This window comes from Dryobates pubescens, chromosome 9, assembly GCF_014839835.1.
Source record: "Dryobates pubescens isolate bDryPub1 chromosome 9, bDryPub1.pri, whole genome shotgun sequence".
NCBI lineage: Eukaryota > Metazoa > Chordata > Aves > Piciformes > Picidae > Dryobates > Dryobates pubescens.
Window position 1 is genome coordinate 21,441,893 of NC_071620.1, and position 16,737 is coordinate 21,458,629.

The 16,737-nt window shown below is 39.3% G+C and overlaps 1 protein-coding gene across 1 annotated transcript in view; it reads left to right on the forward strand.

Annotated features, from left to right (window-relative positions):
- The first annotated feature begins 607 nt into the window (after nucleotides 1-607).
- The window catches only part of DDC (dopa decarboxylase), a 47,954-nt gene continuing 31,824 nt past the window's right edge, over nucleotides 608-16,737 (forward strand). Inside the window, 5 exon segments of the mRNA XM_009906540.2 lie at nucleotides 608-836; nucleotides 7,824-7,937; nucleotides 8,628-8,747; nucleotides 12,614-12,748; nucleotides 15,701-15,844. Coding sequence (XP_009904842.2) covers nucleotides 636-836; nucleotides 7,824-7,937; nucleotides 8,628-8,747; nucleotides 12,614-12,748; nucleotides 15,701-15,844 — 714 coding nt within the window. The 5' untranslated portion in view covers nucleotides 608-635.

Genomic DNA, 16,737 nt, shown 5'->3' on the forward strand with positions numbered 1-16,737 from the left:
AAACCTCAGTAAAGCAATAAGGCTTTGTAAATGGCACAGCATGTGCATTTCCAGAGAAATATTAAAGAGGCTGTATCTTGAGGCAAGACAGGAGGCAAGAACTAGATAAAATGACAGGGCAGCACAGTGAATCATAGCTTGTTATTAAGAGATTATCATAGAAACACACATAATGCTATTTTCTTAGACTTCTTTATAAGGCAGGAGGGAATTATATGCCACATAACAGTACCACATCCTTGGGTCAGCCAGTAGCAGTAGGGATTGAATCTGTGATTTCTGAGTCTTCATCCACATGCCTCTGCTGCTTTTCTGTGCAAAAGGCACAGCCCGTCTGTGTTAAGCTAATCTACATCATGGCCTAGGCATCAAAGTCTTAACAGTGTAATTTACTTCTGTATAATATCTAGCTAATACTGGAGTGGAGCAGAATTCTGCACTACATAGGCATTGGTCTAATATACAGAAATAAAAGAGCATATAATCTTTTCAGAAAGGCCACATGAGTCATGCTATAAATCATCTGAATAATGGATTTAAAACTAGTAAGATTTTCTTTCAAAAGTGACTTTTGATTTTTTTCTTTTTTTTCCCCTCAGGGTTTTTGTGATAATCCATCTTAGCCTCTGATACCCATGGATGCTGCAGAGTTCCGCAAGAGAGGGAAGGAGATGGTGGACTATATTGCAGATTACCTGGAAAAGATAGATAAAAGACAGGTCTTCCCAGATGTGGAACCAGGATATTTAAAGCCCCTCATTCCAGACTGTGCACCCCAGGATCCCGAGAGCTTTGAGGATGTTTTTAAAGACATTGAGAAGATCATTATGCCAGGGGTAAGAAAAATGAATCTATAATGTTCAGTACTGCATTTAGGTTTTCAAAGACATTAAGGAAAGTGTGAATTGAAGCCTGTGCAACTGAACTATACAAACATAAGTACCCACACTGATTAGCTTTTAGAAGGCAGGAGTCTGCTTTGTTTTATAGTTAAAATTGATCTAACACTTTACACAACTAATGTTTTTTACTCCTGCTGGAAATAGTCAAATCAGTCTCTTGCTTCGTGCAAAGTTTGCTTTTGAAAATAATCCCCTTTCCTCCCTTGAATTTGTTAAGGCAAAGCTTCATAACTTTAAATTTCATGTGATGTTTTGCCTCTTGCAAAGCACATTAAATATTTTATAAATAGGATTTTTATTAGTCTGCCTTGCCTACAGTGTTCCCTCAAGCTGATCTTTAAATGTTAAAATTCTCTTAGGAGACTTCTTTTTATTACAGCATTGACAGAAAGGATTCTCCCCAATACATGTTCTGTTGACTTACTCTCCTAAATGTCAACTTCCTTTACTATGTTCTAAGGCAAATGGCCACAATGTAAATATTACTCTTTGGTCAGTGTTAGACAGATTATGCAGAAAAAAAACATCTGGCATTTGTCCGGTTCTGAATCGTTCTTGGTTTTCCATTTATGGTATACCTTTTTATTTTAAATATGTTTGTGTCCTGGTTTCAACTGGGATAGTTATTTTCCTTACTAGTAGCTTCTGTAGTGCTCTGTTTTGAATATAGGATGAGAATAATGTTGATAACACACTGGTGATTTTAGTTTTTGCTAAGTAATGTTTATACAAAATGGAGGAATTTTCAGCTTCTCATGCCCTGCCAGTGAGGACTCAAGAAGTTGGAAGGGGACACAGCCAGGACACGTAAGACAAACTGGCCAAAGGCATATTCTATACAAGTGATGTCCTGCCCAAAATCTAAACTGAAAGGAGTTGGTTGGAGGAGCCAGTCACTGCTGGGAGTCAGTATCTGTGCATTGATCAGTGTGTGGTGGGCAATTTCATTGTGTGTGACTTGTCTTCCTTGGGTTGTATTTTTGTTATCTTCTTTCTCACTACTGTTATTAGAATTGTTACTTCCCCCCCCCGCTCCTTCCCCCCACTTTTTCCATTATTAAACTGTTCTAGATCAGCCTATGGGTTTTACTTGGTTTTGATTCTTCTCTCCATCCCATGGGAGGCTGGGAGGAGTGAGTGAGCAGCTGCATGGTGCTTAGTTGCTGAGTGGTGTTAAACCATGACAGCTTGTCTCCTAAGGCTTCTAAGCAGCTTGAAGAGGACTGGATTATTAGTCAATGTTAATGATGAGTCTCTCCTTTAGATCTCTGCAATAACCACTTTGAGTTGCTTCTCTGGATGCAGGTTGGTGATATTACTGCTATGTGACTGAACACGGAACCACTGCTCTGCAAATCTCTTTAGTCAGCCTACTAAAATACCAATTACTTTTCACTGACCAGTGTAAATATTTGATACTCAATATGACTTTATTATGTTTCTCTTAGAGCCAACCCTGCTGTCCTTTCACAGGCAAAAGCTCCACTGAAGTCAGTGGAAGTCTCTCCATTCTTCTCAAAGATTTGTGGATGAAGTCTTAAATCCAAGAGAATTAAATCACTGCAGATTAGACAAGAGAATTATGTCCAACACATGCAAATACTTTCATTGCTGGTCAAAGATATGGTTGTATTTTCTTTTTCATTAGAGGAAAATACTAACCACATTTCTTTGCCTGTGAAGTAGAACAGAAAAGACTTTGCTTTCAATGCTTGATAACAGTCAATAAATTAATATCAAATTAAAAAAATAAGAGATGAGTAATTTCAGAATAGAAAATGAGACAATTCCAATTATGTCATAAACATGCCATGTTCCCTCTTAACTAATTGATTTTTTTTCTTGATATTTACATGCCCTGCAAATAAATTTACTTTTATAAAGTGATACATTGTGAAGAAGAAATATTCTACCCAAAACTTTTCTCTGGCATGAAATGTTAGTGGCACAAAGCACAAGTATACAAATCCCAGTTCTTGTAGTAAGTCTGATTTTGCCTGTATTCTGAATACTGAAGACTTACATGGGCACCGAGTCTGTCAGAGAGCCACAGTCACAGTATAGTAGAAGTTGGATGGCACCTCTAGAGGTCATTTAGTCTAGCCCCACTGATCAAAGCAGAATCAGTTGGATCAGATTGCTCAGGACCATGTCCAGCGGGGTGTTGAATATCTCCAAGGATGAAGTTTTCACAGTCTCTCTGTTGTCTTGTTCCAAAGTTTGACCACCCTCAGAGTGAAAAAGCTTTTTCTTATATCTAAGTGGAATTATCTGTTTTTCAGTTTGTACACATTTTTCTTGTCACTAGGTACCATTGAGAATAATCTGGCTTCATCTTCTTTACACTCTCCCATGAAGTTTTTACACATTGACAAGATAGCCCCTGAGCTTTTTGCAGGCTGAACAATCCCAGCTCTCTCAGCCTCTCTTGTATGACAGATGCTGCAATTAATAATCTCCATGGTCCTTTACTGGAATGACTGCAGTATGTTCATGTTGCCCCACACAGGGCACCAGCTTCAGCTCTAGATGTTTTGCATTTCCTAAACCTGTCCCTACATATTCAGGCACTGTCTTTATAGCCTTTCTGTCCTGAGTCACTTGACCCTCCGTGCATTCTTACATGCTTGCTTTTTACATTTGAGCATTGTCAGGAGCTAATTGCTCACCTATGAAAGCCTCCTGCCACTCTCATTTGAATTCCTGCAAGTAGGCTGGATGATTTTTGAACCTGATGATCCTGGAAAATCAGCCAGGTGTCCTGGACTGCCTTCTCCCTTTCTGTCTCACCTGGGATTCTACCAAGCATGTCCCATAATGAGCCAAAGTATGTACTCTTTGAGCCCAGAGTTACAATCTGCTTTGTGCCTTTCTTCCTGCTCTCGTGATCCTGAACTCCACCATCTCATGGTCACCACAGTCAAGGCTACCCCTGACTTTCCCATCCCTATACAGTTCATGTTAAGTATGTGGTACCATGATGTATCTCTCCTCATCAGTTCCTCCACAATTTCCTGTGTTAGGAAATTAGCATCAGTGCACTCTGGAAACCTATTGGACTGGTTGTACCCTGCCAATGTTATCTGTCCAGCAGATATCAGCTTGACTGAGTCTTTTGTGAGGACTGTGACCTGTGAACATGAGGTTTCTTCCAGCTGTTAAGAATGTTGTATTCATGTGCTACTTCCTGGTCAGGTAGCCTGTAGCAGACACCCACTCAAATGTTTCCCATCTTGAAATCTCTAGTAGTTCTGACCCATAATCTCTTGGCTGGCTCATTGTCCATTCCTAGGTAGAACCCCATGCATTCCTGCTTCTCTCTTGCATAAAGGACGACTCCCTTCCTCACCTTTCTGGTCTGTCCTTCCTAAAGAGCCTGTCCTCATCTACTGCTTCAGTCACATCACCAAGTATTTGTGATCTCAATGAGTTCACAGACCTGTAATTGCATGCAGCCTTCTAATCCTTCCTGTTTGTTCCTCATGCATCATGTCATAGCATGAAGGTGCTTCAGAGAGGCACTCATGCTGATTTCCCAGAGAAGTTATGGGGACTTCTCCCTACAATGCTGTCCTCTCAGCACTTCCTTATTTATGTGCATGCACTTGCCATCTGCTTTACCCCTATTTTGTTTCCAAGATCTCTCATCCACTTCACACTTCAGCCTTTGCTTGTCATCTCAGTCCACCTTCCTCCTGTCACCTTGCACATCTACTGTCTCATCTCCATGTTATAAAGGAGGAACTGGCCTTCTTCAAAGAGAATAACTAATGTGACAGAGGTTGTAAAACCTTGTTTTGGCCATAAGCAATCAGTGGCACATAAGTAATTCTTGTTTCCTTCATGTTGACACTGTTAATTATGTTCAGATTTTTGCTACTTATTGGATGATTGAGAATCTGAAATTTATGTTCCTTCAGAGGAGTAAGGATCAATAAATTGTGTAAAGCAGTAATGCAGTATCCATTGCTGTCTTTATAGGAGAAGAAACATTCATAAAGCTTCTTTATGGAGACTTCTTGTGAAATCAGATGTTCAAAGGTCAAGCCACTAAGATTTAATGACCATAATGGCACTAAGTTCTTAATATTAACACAGGGAGTGAGGGAACAACTAATGAACTCCGATCTCCACAGCAGGAAAGTGGAAAGGATCTGCATATACAAACATCAGTAGGAGTCACCTTTCTCTATCAGACTCTCTTTGTTCTCATGAAATATATATACTCCTTTTTTAAAGCCTAAAATGATTGAGTTTAGCAGTAACCACAAACATCAGTGCTTGAAGATGCTAATTGTTTTCACACTGGATCCATAAATCTATGAATTTGCAGCTGTGATATCTATCCTTCATGTCTGGTAAAGGAAGATTCTTGCTTGGGCTGAGCAAGCTACAGAAAGACAGACATCCGTAGAAGAAATCTGGGAAATACAACATCTCTGAGCAGCATTAGAGTGGTAATTACTGAAGCCAAGTACAGTGTGTTACTGTTTATCAGCACAGGGCTGAAAAAACAAGCATCCATTATGTCACACTCTTTGCAATATTTGACTAAACGTGTCTGTTCCAGCATGGTGAAAGAAATGAATTTTACAGCTCCTTAAGGGAAAGGGGAGGTGGGAGGAAGAACCGCAGCTGCGCTTGCCCTAGGGCTTATGGCTTTTTTGCTTTGTGTGAGGGCTGCAACTGGAATCTGCTGTGTTTCATCAAATAAATGGCTCACAGCAAGTAGGCAGTTTAACTTGATTAACCCAAGATGAATGTCGTAAGTCTTGCAGATCACAGAGGATTAGAGCTGGGTAGATGAACAGTGGCAGTTCTGGCTCATTGTGGATGGCAGTCTGTGTATGTGGGTCCTGTCAGGGACTGCTGTTTATTGGTTACCTTTTAATCTGTTTATTGTTTTCCTGTGAAGAACCAAGTTCCAAACTATTTTTTTCTAATTTCTGAAAGAAGGTGTTTGCCACAAGTGCTTTAAAACTTTGTGGCAGCAAGAAAATGATCAAGGGTTTGGAGCACCTCTGCTACAAGGACAGGCTGGGGGAACTGGGGTTGTTCAGCCTGGAGAAGAGGCAGCTCTGGGGAGACCTAATAGCAGCCTTCCAGTACCTGAAGGGGGCCTGCAAGAAGGATGGGGAGAGTCTGTTTACAAAGGCCTGCAGTGACAGGAGCAACAGCTTTAAGCTGGAGAGGAGTAGATTTAGGTTGAATGTTAGGACCAAGTTCTTTACTGTAAGGGTAGTAGAACACTGGAACAGGTTGCCCAGGGAGGTGGTTGAGGACCCATCTCTGGAAATATTCAGAGTGAGGCTTGACAAGGCCCTGGGCAGCCCGGTCTAGTGGAGGATTTCTCTGCTGACTGTGGGGAGGTCAGACTAGATGACCTTTGGAGGTCCATTCTGGCCCGGACCATTCTATGAAAGAGATCCTGGCCAGGTGTAAGAGATACAGATAAAAATGTTCATAGTGGCTTATCTTCTGATACCTAATTTGACCAGTTTTAGACCTAGTGACCAGTAAAAGTGAAATCTTGAACATCCCAGGTGCAGGGCTATTATAGATGGTGAAAAACTGTAGTGGCTAGGAGCTGTTTGCATATGAAAAAGATAAAATCATCCAAAATATATATGGTATGATACAATAGAGAGAATGATATCTGACTCATTGGTTATACAGGAGTTAAGACAGTTCCCCTTAGCATGAGCATGTCCATTCAAGAAGATCAGGTTATTGACATGAAAAAGCTTAGAAAAGAAAACACAGAGATAGTTGCAGCATGCATAACAGTGTGGTATACAGTAACCCCTGATTTCAGTCCAGAACGCAGAAATTACAGCCTGGGAGAGAGAACAGTGTGAAAAGTAACGCTCCTCAGAGGTGGGAATACTCAGGCAAGAGATGTATGCCCTTACTGTCCTCCAGCTGTAACAGAAGAACTTCTGTATTAAAAACAAACAAACAAAAAACAACAAACCCCCAAACAAAACAAACAAACAAACAAAACAAAATTATATAAGAAAAAAATAGGTTTTAATAACTCAAATAACTCAGCAACCAACAAAAACTCAGCAACCAATACCTTTCCAGTGAAAGATCTTACATACATTCTGCTGAATTCTTGCTTATCCTTCATCTACTCCCCTAGAAGCACTTTATTTTCTTAAAATTTGCCTTTTGTCTTGAATGTGAAAGCCTACCATATCACAGTATTTCCACTGAACATAGCAATGCAGTCCTCAAATTTTACTGAATTGGAGTTGTGGAGCTCTATCAAGTATCTTATAGGTCCTTAAAGCTGCTTAGATGTTGCATAAGATAATTCTAAATATTGCTGCTGCAAGTTGACTGTAATTTGTGCAGTTGTTGTTTGGTTCTCTCATACTAGTCCATATAAAGTGAAACTGTATATAAGTCACAGCTTGTTATAGGAAGACAATAGTTAAATTTTCTATGGAAGGTATTTGATATTGGGATGGATTACTTAATGTTGTGGTAAGGAGCTGTTGGGCCAGACTCAAGTGTGGAACTCAAGTGTGGGAAAGAGAGTTCTGTGCATGACTGCTGCACTGAAAATACAGTTGTATGTCAGAGATGAAAGAGCAAAATACTGGAGTGTCTCTGAAAGCAAAGGCTCAAGAGAAGAAACAGAAACTCATGCGGCCACTACCCATAAAACTCTTGTCTCCTAGGCAGGCAAAAGAAGAGCTTTGCTTTTGGAACTGTTGGGAAGTGTGGGCAAGAACTAGTTTATTTCTAATTTCAGTAAAAGATTTAAAAATTGAGCTTTTCTAAACATTAGATCATTTGTTGCAGACATAGTCAAGAAGTGTTGACTGGTCTCAACCTGTTACATTTTCTGATATGGCAACGTATTTCTGCTTCCTGTATTAGTTTAAAATGATTATTTTTCCCTTAATACAGGTGACTCACTGGCACAGTCCATACTTTTTTGCCTACTTTCCTGCAGCCTCTTCCTTCCCAGCTCTTCTTGCAGATATGTTATGTGGTGGAATAGGATGTGTGGGTTTCTCTTGGGTAAGTTTTCTGTATTGTGTACTACTATGTGGTAATGGTGATTCACATTGCCAAGACTGCAAGCATTTCAGTAGCATTCTTCAATTAAGTTATTGATTAATAGCAGTGAAGTCACAGGACTATTTTTATAGGTACATTCTTTGACTAATGAAGTGTTTTCATTTAGACATCCTGAATGACTCCAAGAATAAAAAGCTATTTCCTCTTAGAGGTTTTGCCCTTTAAAAATCACCATGATTTAGAAGTAGTGGACACAGTGCAAACTTAATGCTAACTCTTTAAGCAGTGGGAATCTTGCCTATTAGCCCATGTTATTACTTCTTCTATCATCTGGACAATTGTGTAAAGCTCCCCACATTCATATGAGATGGGCTCTTCTCAGAAAAGGTTGATACTTGACGTCAAAAGCCATAAATGCAAGATGCAAACCCTAGCTTTGATATTTGATAGTCATGGGAGACCTGTTTTGATAGTTTTTTTACTTATTATTAGAAACAGCATGCAAAAAAATGATCCTCAGGTCCCTGATTTATCTGTTGGAGTTAGTCAGCTAGTCTCTTCCTCTATAGTCAAAAGACACTGATAGAGAAAAAGTATTTTTGCTCTGATAGGTCCTATTTCTCTTCACGGTCTAGTGAGGTTATTCTCTCTGTGATCGTTTTTGGTGGTTTTTTTTTTTTTGCAATGCAGGCTGCAAGTCCAGCTTGCACAGAACTCGAGACTGTCATGCTGGATTGGCTAGGAAAGATGATTAGTTTGCCTGAAGAGTTTTTAGCTGGGAAGGATGGCCAAGGTGGAGGAGTCATTCAGGTAAGAGAAGAAGTGAAAAAAGAATGAGGAATGAGTTTGCGGACTTTATGATTTTGTAAAAGCTTCATACCAAAACACTAATAAAAGAAAGACACGTTTTTTTTCAGCCACATCAGTTCCTTGATCAAGTGAAGCCAGCTCATTCTTATTGTCAATGTGCAACAATATTGCATGGCTGAAATAAATAATAGGTAATGTCATTTTTAGACTACACTGCGGCATCCAAAATAGAATAAAACCCTTAAAGTTTGACTTGGCTTAATAAAAGCCTAAAATGTCTGAACATTATAATAAATATATCATCAAGGGGCAGACTTCCATACATAATAAAGCTATTTTGTTTGTCAGCCATGGCTCCACATTCGCAGTCTTTTTGCAAATGTGGGCTCTGGTCACAGCTATTACTATAACTAAAATAGATCTCTACTATGAAAAAGACTGATTTTTGAATAACTGTTCTGTTGTGCATTCTGGTCATTGGAGGCTGGGGCACAATTTGTTTTGTCCTGAACCAGACTTTTAAAATGTATCTGAAGTGGGTGCTTCTTTCTTTGATCTTGTCTGCAAATGCATGCAGCTTGTTCCATGACGTATTCCCAGGCAAGTATGAATTTAACTCAACTGTTACGATTCTCCTCAGTGGAGTTACGCCTCTACTAGTGCATTTCCAGTACAACTCTTTACTCACTTAATTGCTCTGTCAGGATCTTTATCATTACGATAACTAGGGAAGGTGTTATGTTCAAGAAATCAAGCCTATGTCCTGCATCTCAGCAGTATTTATTTTGTACCAGTGAAAGCAAGAAGCTATGCCTACTGATCATCAGGAGAAAATAACGTCCTTCCAGGCTGACAGTGCTGGATTGCCCATAATTTTCATCAGAAACCAGTCAGTTTCAAGAATCAAAAATGGGTTCTTTGTTCCTGCTTATGATGAAGCAATTTGTGCTTCAGATCTTCTTGTCTTGCTCTTGAAACTATAATGATCCAAATAAGAGAGCGTGAGGGAAAGACAACATGAGCATATGAAAGTGCCAGTCATTCTCTTGGTAAATACCAAATAATTATTGTGGTATTGGACAAAACTGAGCCTGTGAAAATTGGCTCTTAATTACATTTGAAAGTCTATGTCAATATAAAGCACTTTGTTGTTGTGTGCAGGATGACACTTGAAAATGGCAAAAGCTGAAAGAAAATTTCAGTTCAGAGCTCTGGTGAATATGAACATCAGCCCTTGCTGATATTTCTTCCGCCTCTTGAGCCTGCTTGCCATGGTAACCTTTGTTTGCTTGCAGTAAAAGGAAAGGTATCATCATCCTTTACTTAACGCAGAATACAGCATTCAAGAGGAGAAAAAAAATAGCTTTTAAAAATGAGTGAGAAAGCAACTTTCTCCCTGAGGTTTGTATACTGCTGTTCACTCTAGATAAACTGCTGAAAAGTGTACCTACTTTGAATTTTAAAGAGTATTTTTATTCTGCAAGGAAGTATTTTAAGGGTGAAACACAAGTGACTCAACTGATCTCTGGCCTGGCAAGGAACATTGCTGATTTATCTTTCTTGACAGTTAGACAAGCAGTTCAAGAGCCAAGGGTTTTTGTTTTTCCTCGGAAGTAGTTGTCACAATATTTTGGTGCCAAGTGAGCAGATAATCCTTAAAATCGGGTTCTGCAAACATCAGTATAGAAAAGGTGACTTATGGAAACCAAGGCAAGTTGAAAATGTCTGTCACGAGACATACAAAAGTATTTCGAAGTTGGTGGGTTCAAGTCCTAGCTGTGTATCAGAAGGCAAGATTCAGCTGGGCAACAGGCCCTTTTTCCTTTTTATCTTCATTTCTGTGTAAGGAAACTTATGCAAGAACAGTTGTATGCACTGATTACACACCAGCCTGGACGAACAACCAGGATGCCAGGACATCTTGTGGTACTCCTCAGAAGGCTGAGGCTATTCTTGAGTCTGAGTAATTTTCCTTGAGCCAGGCAGTCTCCAGAATAGTGGGTGCTTAAATTTGCAGATTTCAAATTAATGCCTTAACCTTTGGAACATCCTGCAGCCATTTTCTTTTATATATTTGTGCACATTTCTTCAATATGCTTATTTCTTGCATGTCCTGTAAAGACACTAACAGTTTTACAAACAACAACAACAACAACAAAACCCCAAACCAAACAAAGCCATTTTCTCTGTGTGTACTTGAAAGATATTAATGTACCCTTTAATTATATATTTTAATAAAAGTAATAATTAGTATTGTTTCCCACTGATTAAGTGCAAGGTTGCTAAAGCAAATTTTACTGGGAAGAACCCAGGTTTAGAAAGCTTGTTTTCAGTGACTTGCCCTATGTGAGACTGAATTAAGTCTTGCATACAAGCTTTATGTTGCCCAACTTCATTATGGGAGAAGCAACTCACCTGAAAAAACTATGAATGCCACGATGAGTTGCAGTGGTCTGCATGAATGGAAAGTATTCTTATCTCCAAATTGCTGGAAAGGGTATTTCAGCCAACATTGTCTGATGGTGTATGTCCAGTTATGCAGGTGTTCTGGTTACAGTGCTGGTGAGTGAGGGAAGAGCAACTGATGTCATCTATCTGGAATTATGCAAAGCGTTTGGCACTGTCCCACACAACATCCTTGTCTCTAAACTGGAGAGACATGGATTTGATGGAGGGACTGCTCAGTGGACAAGGAATTGGCTGGATGGTCACATTCAAGGATTGTGGTCAACAGCTCAAAATCCCAGTGGAAAGTGGCGCTCCTCAGGGATCTGTTGCTGTTTATTATCTTTGTTAGCAGCATGGACAGCGAGATCAAGTACTGTACTTGAATCAAAACAACCCCATGCAACTCTACAGGCTTGGGGAAGAGTGGCTGAAAGGTGCCCCACAGAGAAAGACCTGGGAGTGTTGATTGATAGCCAGCTAAATATGAGCCAGCAGTTTGCTGAGGTGACCAAGAAGGCAAACAACATCCTGGCCTGAGTCAGGAATACTGTGACAAGCAGGACCAGGAAAAATTGATTCTCCTAAACCCACTGAAATTTATGAACATTGTTTACAAACTGATAGTTTTAGTTTAAAAGAGTAGTTTAAACCATGCTTCATCTGCCTGTTCTAGAGGGAAACCATGAAAAGAATTTGTGGAACTTGTATTCTTTTAAATTTACAGAGCAGTTGATGCAAAATAATTTCCTTCTGTGTTGTCACAGCATATCCAAGACACAATTTGAACTTGTTTTGTGACTCAAAGTCACACAACTTAGAAATGTTGTGTGAATATTCCTTTCATCTCTGTGTTTTTGATGAAGAACATGTACATAAGTGTTTTACTTTGAAGTGTAGCTAGCTATATTGAATCATAGCATTTTTGCTTTGTTAGGTTTTTTCTCTCTCTTGTAGCCACAATAATTGGCTTGCCCAGGGTAACTCTAAATATTAATTAAACTTTATAATTATGCATGTTGCTTGATAGAAATGAGAGCTGACAGATTGCTATAGAAGTTAAATATGCAGAAATCTAAAGTAACAGCAGCAGTTACTCTGCCATTGTCACAGGTTAGCAAAGGATTGGTTTCCAGATCAAGAGCTTTTCAATGTACTGTTAAGTCTGTCAGTTTGACTTTCTACCACTGATTGCAAGGCTGGTGCCTAAACTGAATAGCACAGAGATCAGAAAGGGTAAGACCAAGATCAAATAGATTTCTCCCTTGCTGTCCCACATACTCTTAAAATAAAAGCATGAGATTCCACAGTTTCTCATAAGTAGTTTCTATTAACAACTTCACAGATTGATACAGAAGAAAATGTTACTTTATACCTTCTGGGATGTCTTGCTTTTGAGCCTTCCTCAATTTGTCCCACAGGGAAGTGCAAGTGAAGCCACCCTGATGTCTCTGCTTGCTGCAAGAACAAAAGCTATCAGTCGGGTACAGTCAGAAAACCCTGAGCTAACGGAAGCAGAAATCATGAGCAGGCTGGTGGCCTATGCTTCTGATCAGGTGAGTACCTCTCAAAAACATGGAAGCATGAGGTCTATACTTAATGATTTCAACCTTCTCAATAGGCAGGTGAATTAAGTATAAACTCTTTTGACTGGTGGTTTATTGGTTTTGCTTGTTTAAATCTTTTTATACATCACAAGTGGATTAGACTCTTCCCGTGTGCTACCATACTGCAAAGAATAAATACATAAAGGCCAGTGTTACTTAAGTATTGCTTCTTTGCAAAAAGAAGCAATCTAGACTTGTGTGTCCATGTGTGCACATATTATTTCCCTCCAACATAAACATGTGTGAACACATATACATCCTCTCTCTGTATGCATGCATGGGTGAAGGTGCATGCACACGGACAAATCTAGTGCATAAATATAAAACAAATTGGTCATAGTACTTAAAGAAGTCTAAAAAGTTACTATCTTTTTCAAGAAAAAGATCTCCCTATGTCAATCAAGCTACAAAATCTTATAAAGAAACACCAAACATAATCCTGGATTTTTGACTGTGAGTGGTATTTAGCAGCTGGAGTTAGGCTAAATTCTCAGCAGGTCAGGACCATGAGAGGCTTTTACTGTTAATGAAAGCAAATTTTAGGCTTGTGAGATCTGATGCTGCTACCTTCTGAAACACTAATCCTACTGAAGGGCCAAGCAGTGCTGTGTCTGCCAATAGCTGTGACGTTTTCTTATCTAAATGTCAATGAGATAAACTTCCTTACTATGTGATGTTTAGTATAAAGTAATAACTGTTAAGTAGAATAAAAGGATTTGGTTTCAGGTTCATCTTGTTTTACTACTAAATGTGTGCTAAAAAGCAATGGAGAACAAGTTAAAAGTACACTTGCTCTTTGCTGATGGGAAAAGGCACTACAATTGTAGAGTGCAAAGAGTCAGGAGAAGAAAGTATGAGGAAAGATAATTGCTTTGTCTGGGACCTGAAGGTCTGTATTGTGCAGACTACTACTCCCAGAGCTCAAACTCTGACCTGGTGATGCACAAAGTCTTTTTATTTGATCTCATTTTTTTGTCTCATGTAATTGTCTGACCTGAAAATGAGGACTGACAGACTTTCCTGCTTACTGAAGGTCAGAGGATCTCATGGTTACAGAAGGATTTGCCTTAAGATATGGCTGACCTTTCAAAACAGATTGTTGCAGAGCTCACTGCTCCTTCTGCATTAAGAACAGACCTGTGTGACTCATAGGAAATAATCCACAAAAGAAACTATTTCTCGGGAGATTATTTTAGCTTCTGGGAGTTTTGACATCTTTAGCCCATTGAAGTAGTCTTGCTTTGTGTTACTGAGGACAGAGCAGGGCTGACAACAGAAGATTCCTGTCCGGTTTAGTGCCTGGGCTATCCTGGCTGAGGCTTCTCTTGCAAGACATGTGAGACCTCATTGCCAAGAGCTCTGAGCTCTTGAACTACTCCTGACCGTAGGCACCTGACTGTTTGGAACTTGGACAGAAGTTAGGGTAGCATTTCAATATTCTCACATTTTCTCAGGCTCTTTCCTTCATCAACCTTTTTTTGACATGTTTATTTGTCTGCCTTAAGCACCTGCCCGCTCATTTCACTGATTTCTGTTTGGTTCCTTCCTCTCCTTGAGTCTGCTGGGACATTCCTGGGTACTTGCTGAAGGCTAAGAATTCCGTGGAGCAGTAGGTTGCTAAAGATTCATTATAAGGCTGTGGTGGTTTGGCCCTGGCTAGGGGCCAAATGCCCACCAAAGCCACTCTATCAGTCCCCCTCAAATGCACAGTGGGGAGGGCAAAATATAACAAAAGCCAGCTATACAATAGAAGCAATCTAATAATAATGATAGGCACAAGCAATAGACCTCGGGGAAATGAAAGCAAAGAGAGATGTTAGTCTCTACTTCCCACCAGCAAGGATGGTGGTCAGTGTTGGGAAGCAGGGCTCTCTACACTTGGTGGTTCCTTTGGAGAACAGATGCCATGGACAAAATCCCACACTTACTTCCTTCACTTCATTCTTATATCTGAGCTGATGTCATATGCAATGGAATACCCCTTTGGCCAGTTTGGGTCAGCGGGTTCAGAAATGTCCCATCAAAACATCTTGCCCACCTCTCAAGTATACACTTGGGCAGGGAAATGTAAGAACACAGCTTGGATACTTGTTCAGCAGTAGCCAAAACACTGCTGTAAAACACAGCACTAGAAGGATGCTTTTGAGAATCATTAACTCCAGCTCAGCCAAACCTAATACAAATGCAAAAGGATTTTGGCAGTTTTAACCTTAAAATTGTGAATGGTTGTGGTTATCAGAATGCCTTAATGCAGTTACAGAGGCTTGAGAAAGCAGTTCAGAGGTTCTGACTGCCTAACAACCTCAGTGTATTATTATAGTTTGCTTATTTGTACTTGTATAAATCAATTATAAAATACCTTTTTCCACTGTACACTTGAAAGAAATATGGTGTTGCTAGGGTACAAACATTGTTTTCCACTTCAGAAGTTATATTTCAAGTCTAGACTTCCAAATAGTTTCAAGTTTCTGCTTAATTAGTTTACTAAACCACTTTAACAAGCAGCACTACTGAGATACAAATTAATAGTAAATCTGCTTCTAAAATATGTCTTTCCATGTTTATCTTCATCTGATCTTGTTCAGCCTATGTTTTGGCTTATTCTTTTCTGTGGTTATATCAATTCTACCTAATTGGGAAGTTCTTACTAAGGTTAATTGAACTCCTGTCTGCATGGTGCCATGGCAGTGGTCTCAAAAATACTTCACGGGTTGTCTGTGAGTGTGTGTCTGTCTATACAAAAGAGGGACAGGTATGTATCTGTTACATGCCAGCAGCAGTCCAAGGATATCAAGTATTGCTTTAGGTGAAAGAAATGATTTTTTTTCTTTTAAAATTCAAATGAGCTTCTTACATTCAAATAACAAGTATCTGAATTAAAACTTGCCCATTTACTTGCAGGCTCATTCATCAGTGGAAAGGGCTGCATTAATCGGTGGTGTGAAGATTAAAAATGTTTCTTCAGATGATACGTTTAGTGTTTGTGGCTCAGCTCTAAAGAAGGTTTTGGATGAAGACAAAGCTTCTGGTCTTATCCCATTCTTTGTGAGTATATTTGGCATGAATAGATGGTCTCATCCCTAACAAAGGGATTGATAGGCAGCCTAACTAGAACACTAGGATGAGTTCCATGAGTGTTCTTCACATACATTTCTGTGCAGAAGTAGTGAATGATTTGAGACTGCTTGCACTTCTCAGCAAAAATGGTACTTTAAAATAATGCAAAGTTATCTGAGACAGTTGAATAAATGGAGGTAAATTCTGGGGTTACATGTAATCCTGCAGTGTTACAGTTTCCTGACACTTGAATTCTGAACTGCCTCTTTTACAAAGGTATACCTTTATTTTTCGTGTCCTAACTTATTTACACAGAAAATAATTTTAAAGGCAATAAATTAAGCGATAGTATTTCAAAGTTGAGTATTTTCAAGAAAGAGCAGTTTCCCTCCTCACTGCTTTCGCAAACAAATGAGCCTCCATAATATACCTCATCTGTCCTCAAGACCAGACACTGTCACAGAACAATTTGTGAGTATGTGACTTAGATTTCTAAAAGACAAGCTACAGAGAATCTGGCTGTGGAAGATTTAGGTTTTACCTCTCGTTATCTGCCAACTTTTTTTTCCAGAGATTCCTGCTTCCACATCAGTCTAGCAAAAGCAAATGTCTCAGCAGCTAAAGCTCATAATCTCCCATTTCTTGACACAGAACATTGTTAAATTAGATCAAATTGTAAGATTTGGTTCTACTATAGTAAGTATTGAATAGAATATTTGCTTATTCATCAGATCCTGTCAGTTCAGGACACCATCTTATTACTTCAAGTTAAACCAAGAATTTACCATTTGTTTTTTTGCATGAAGTAACCCCTCTTACGTTTTTGTATATCACTGACTAAGTGTCTTGATTGTCTCCAAGCATCATACCTCTACAAAACT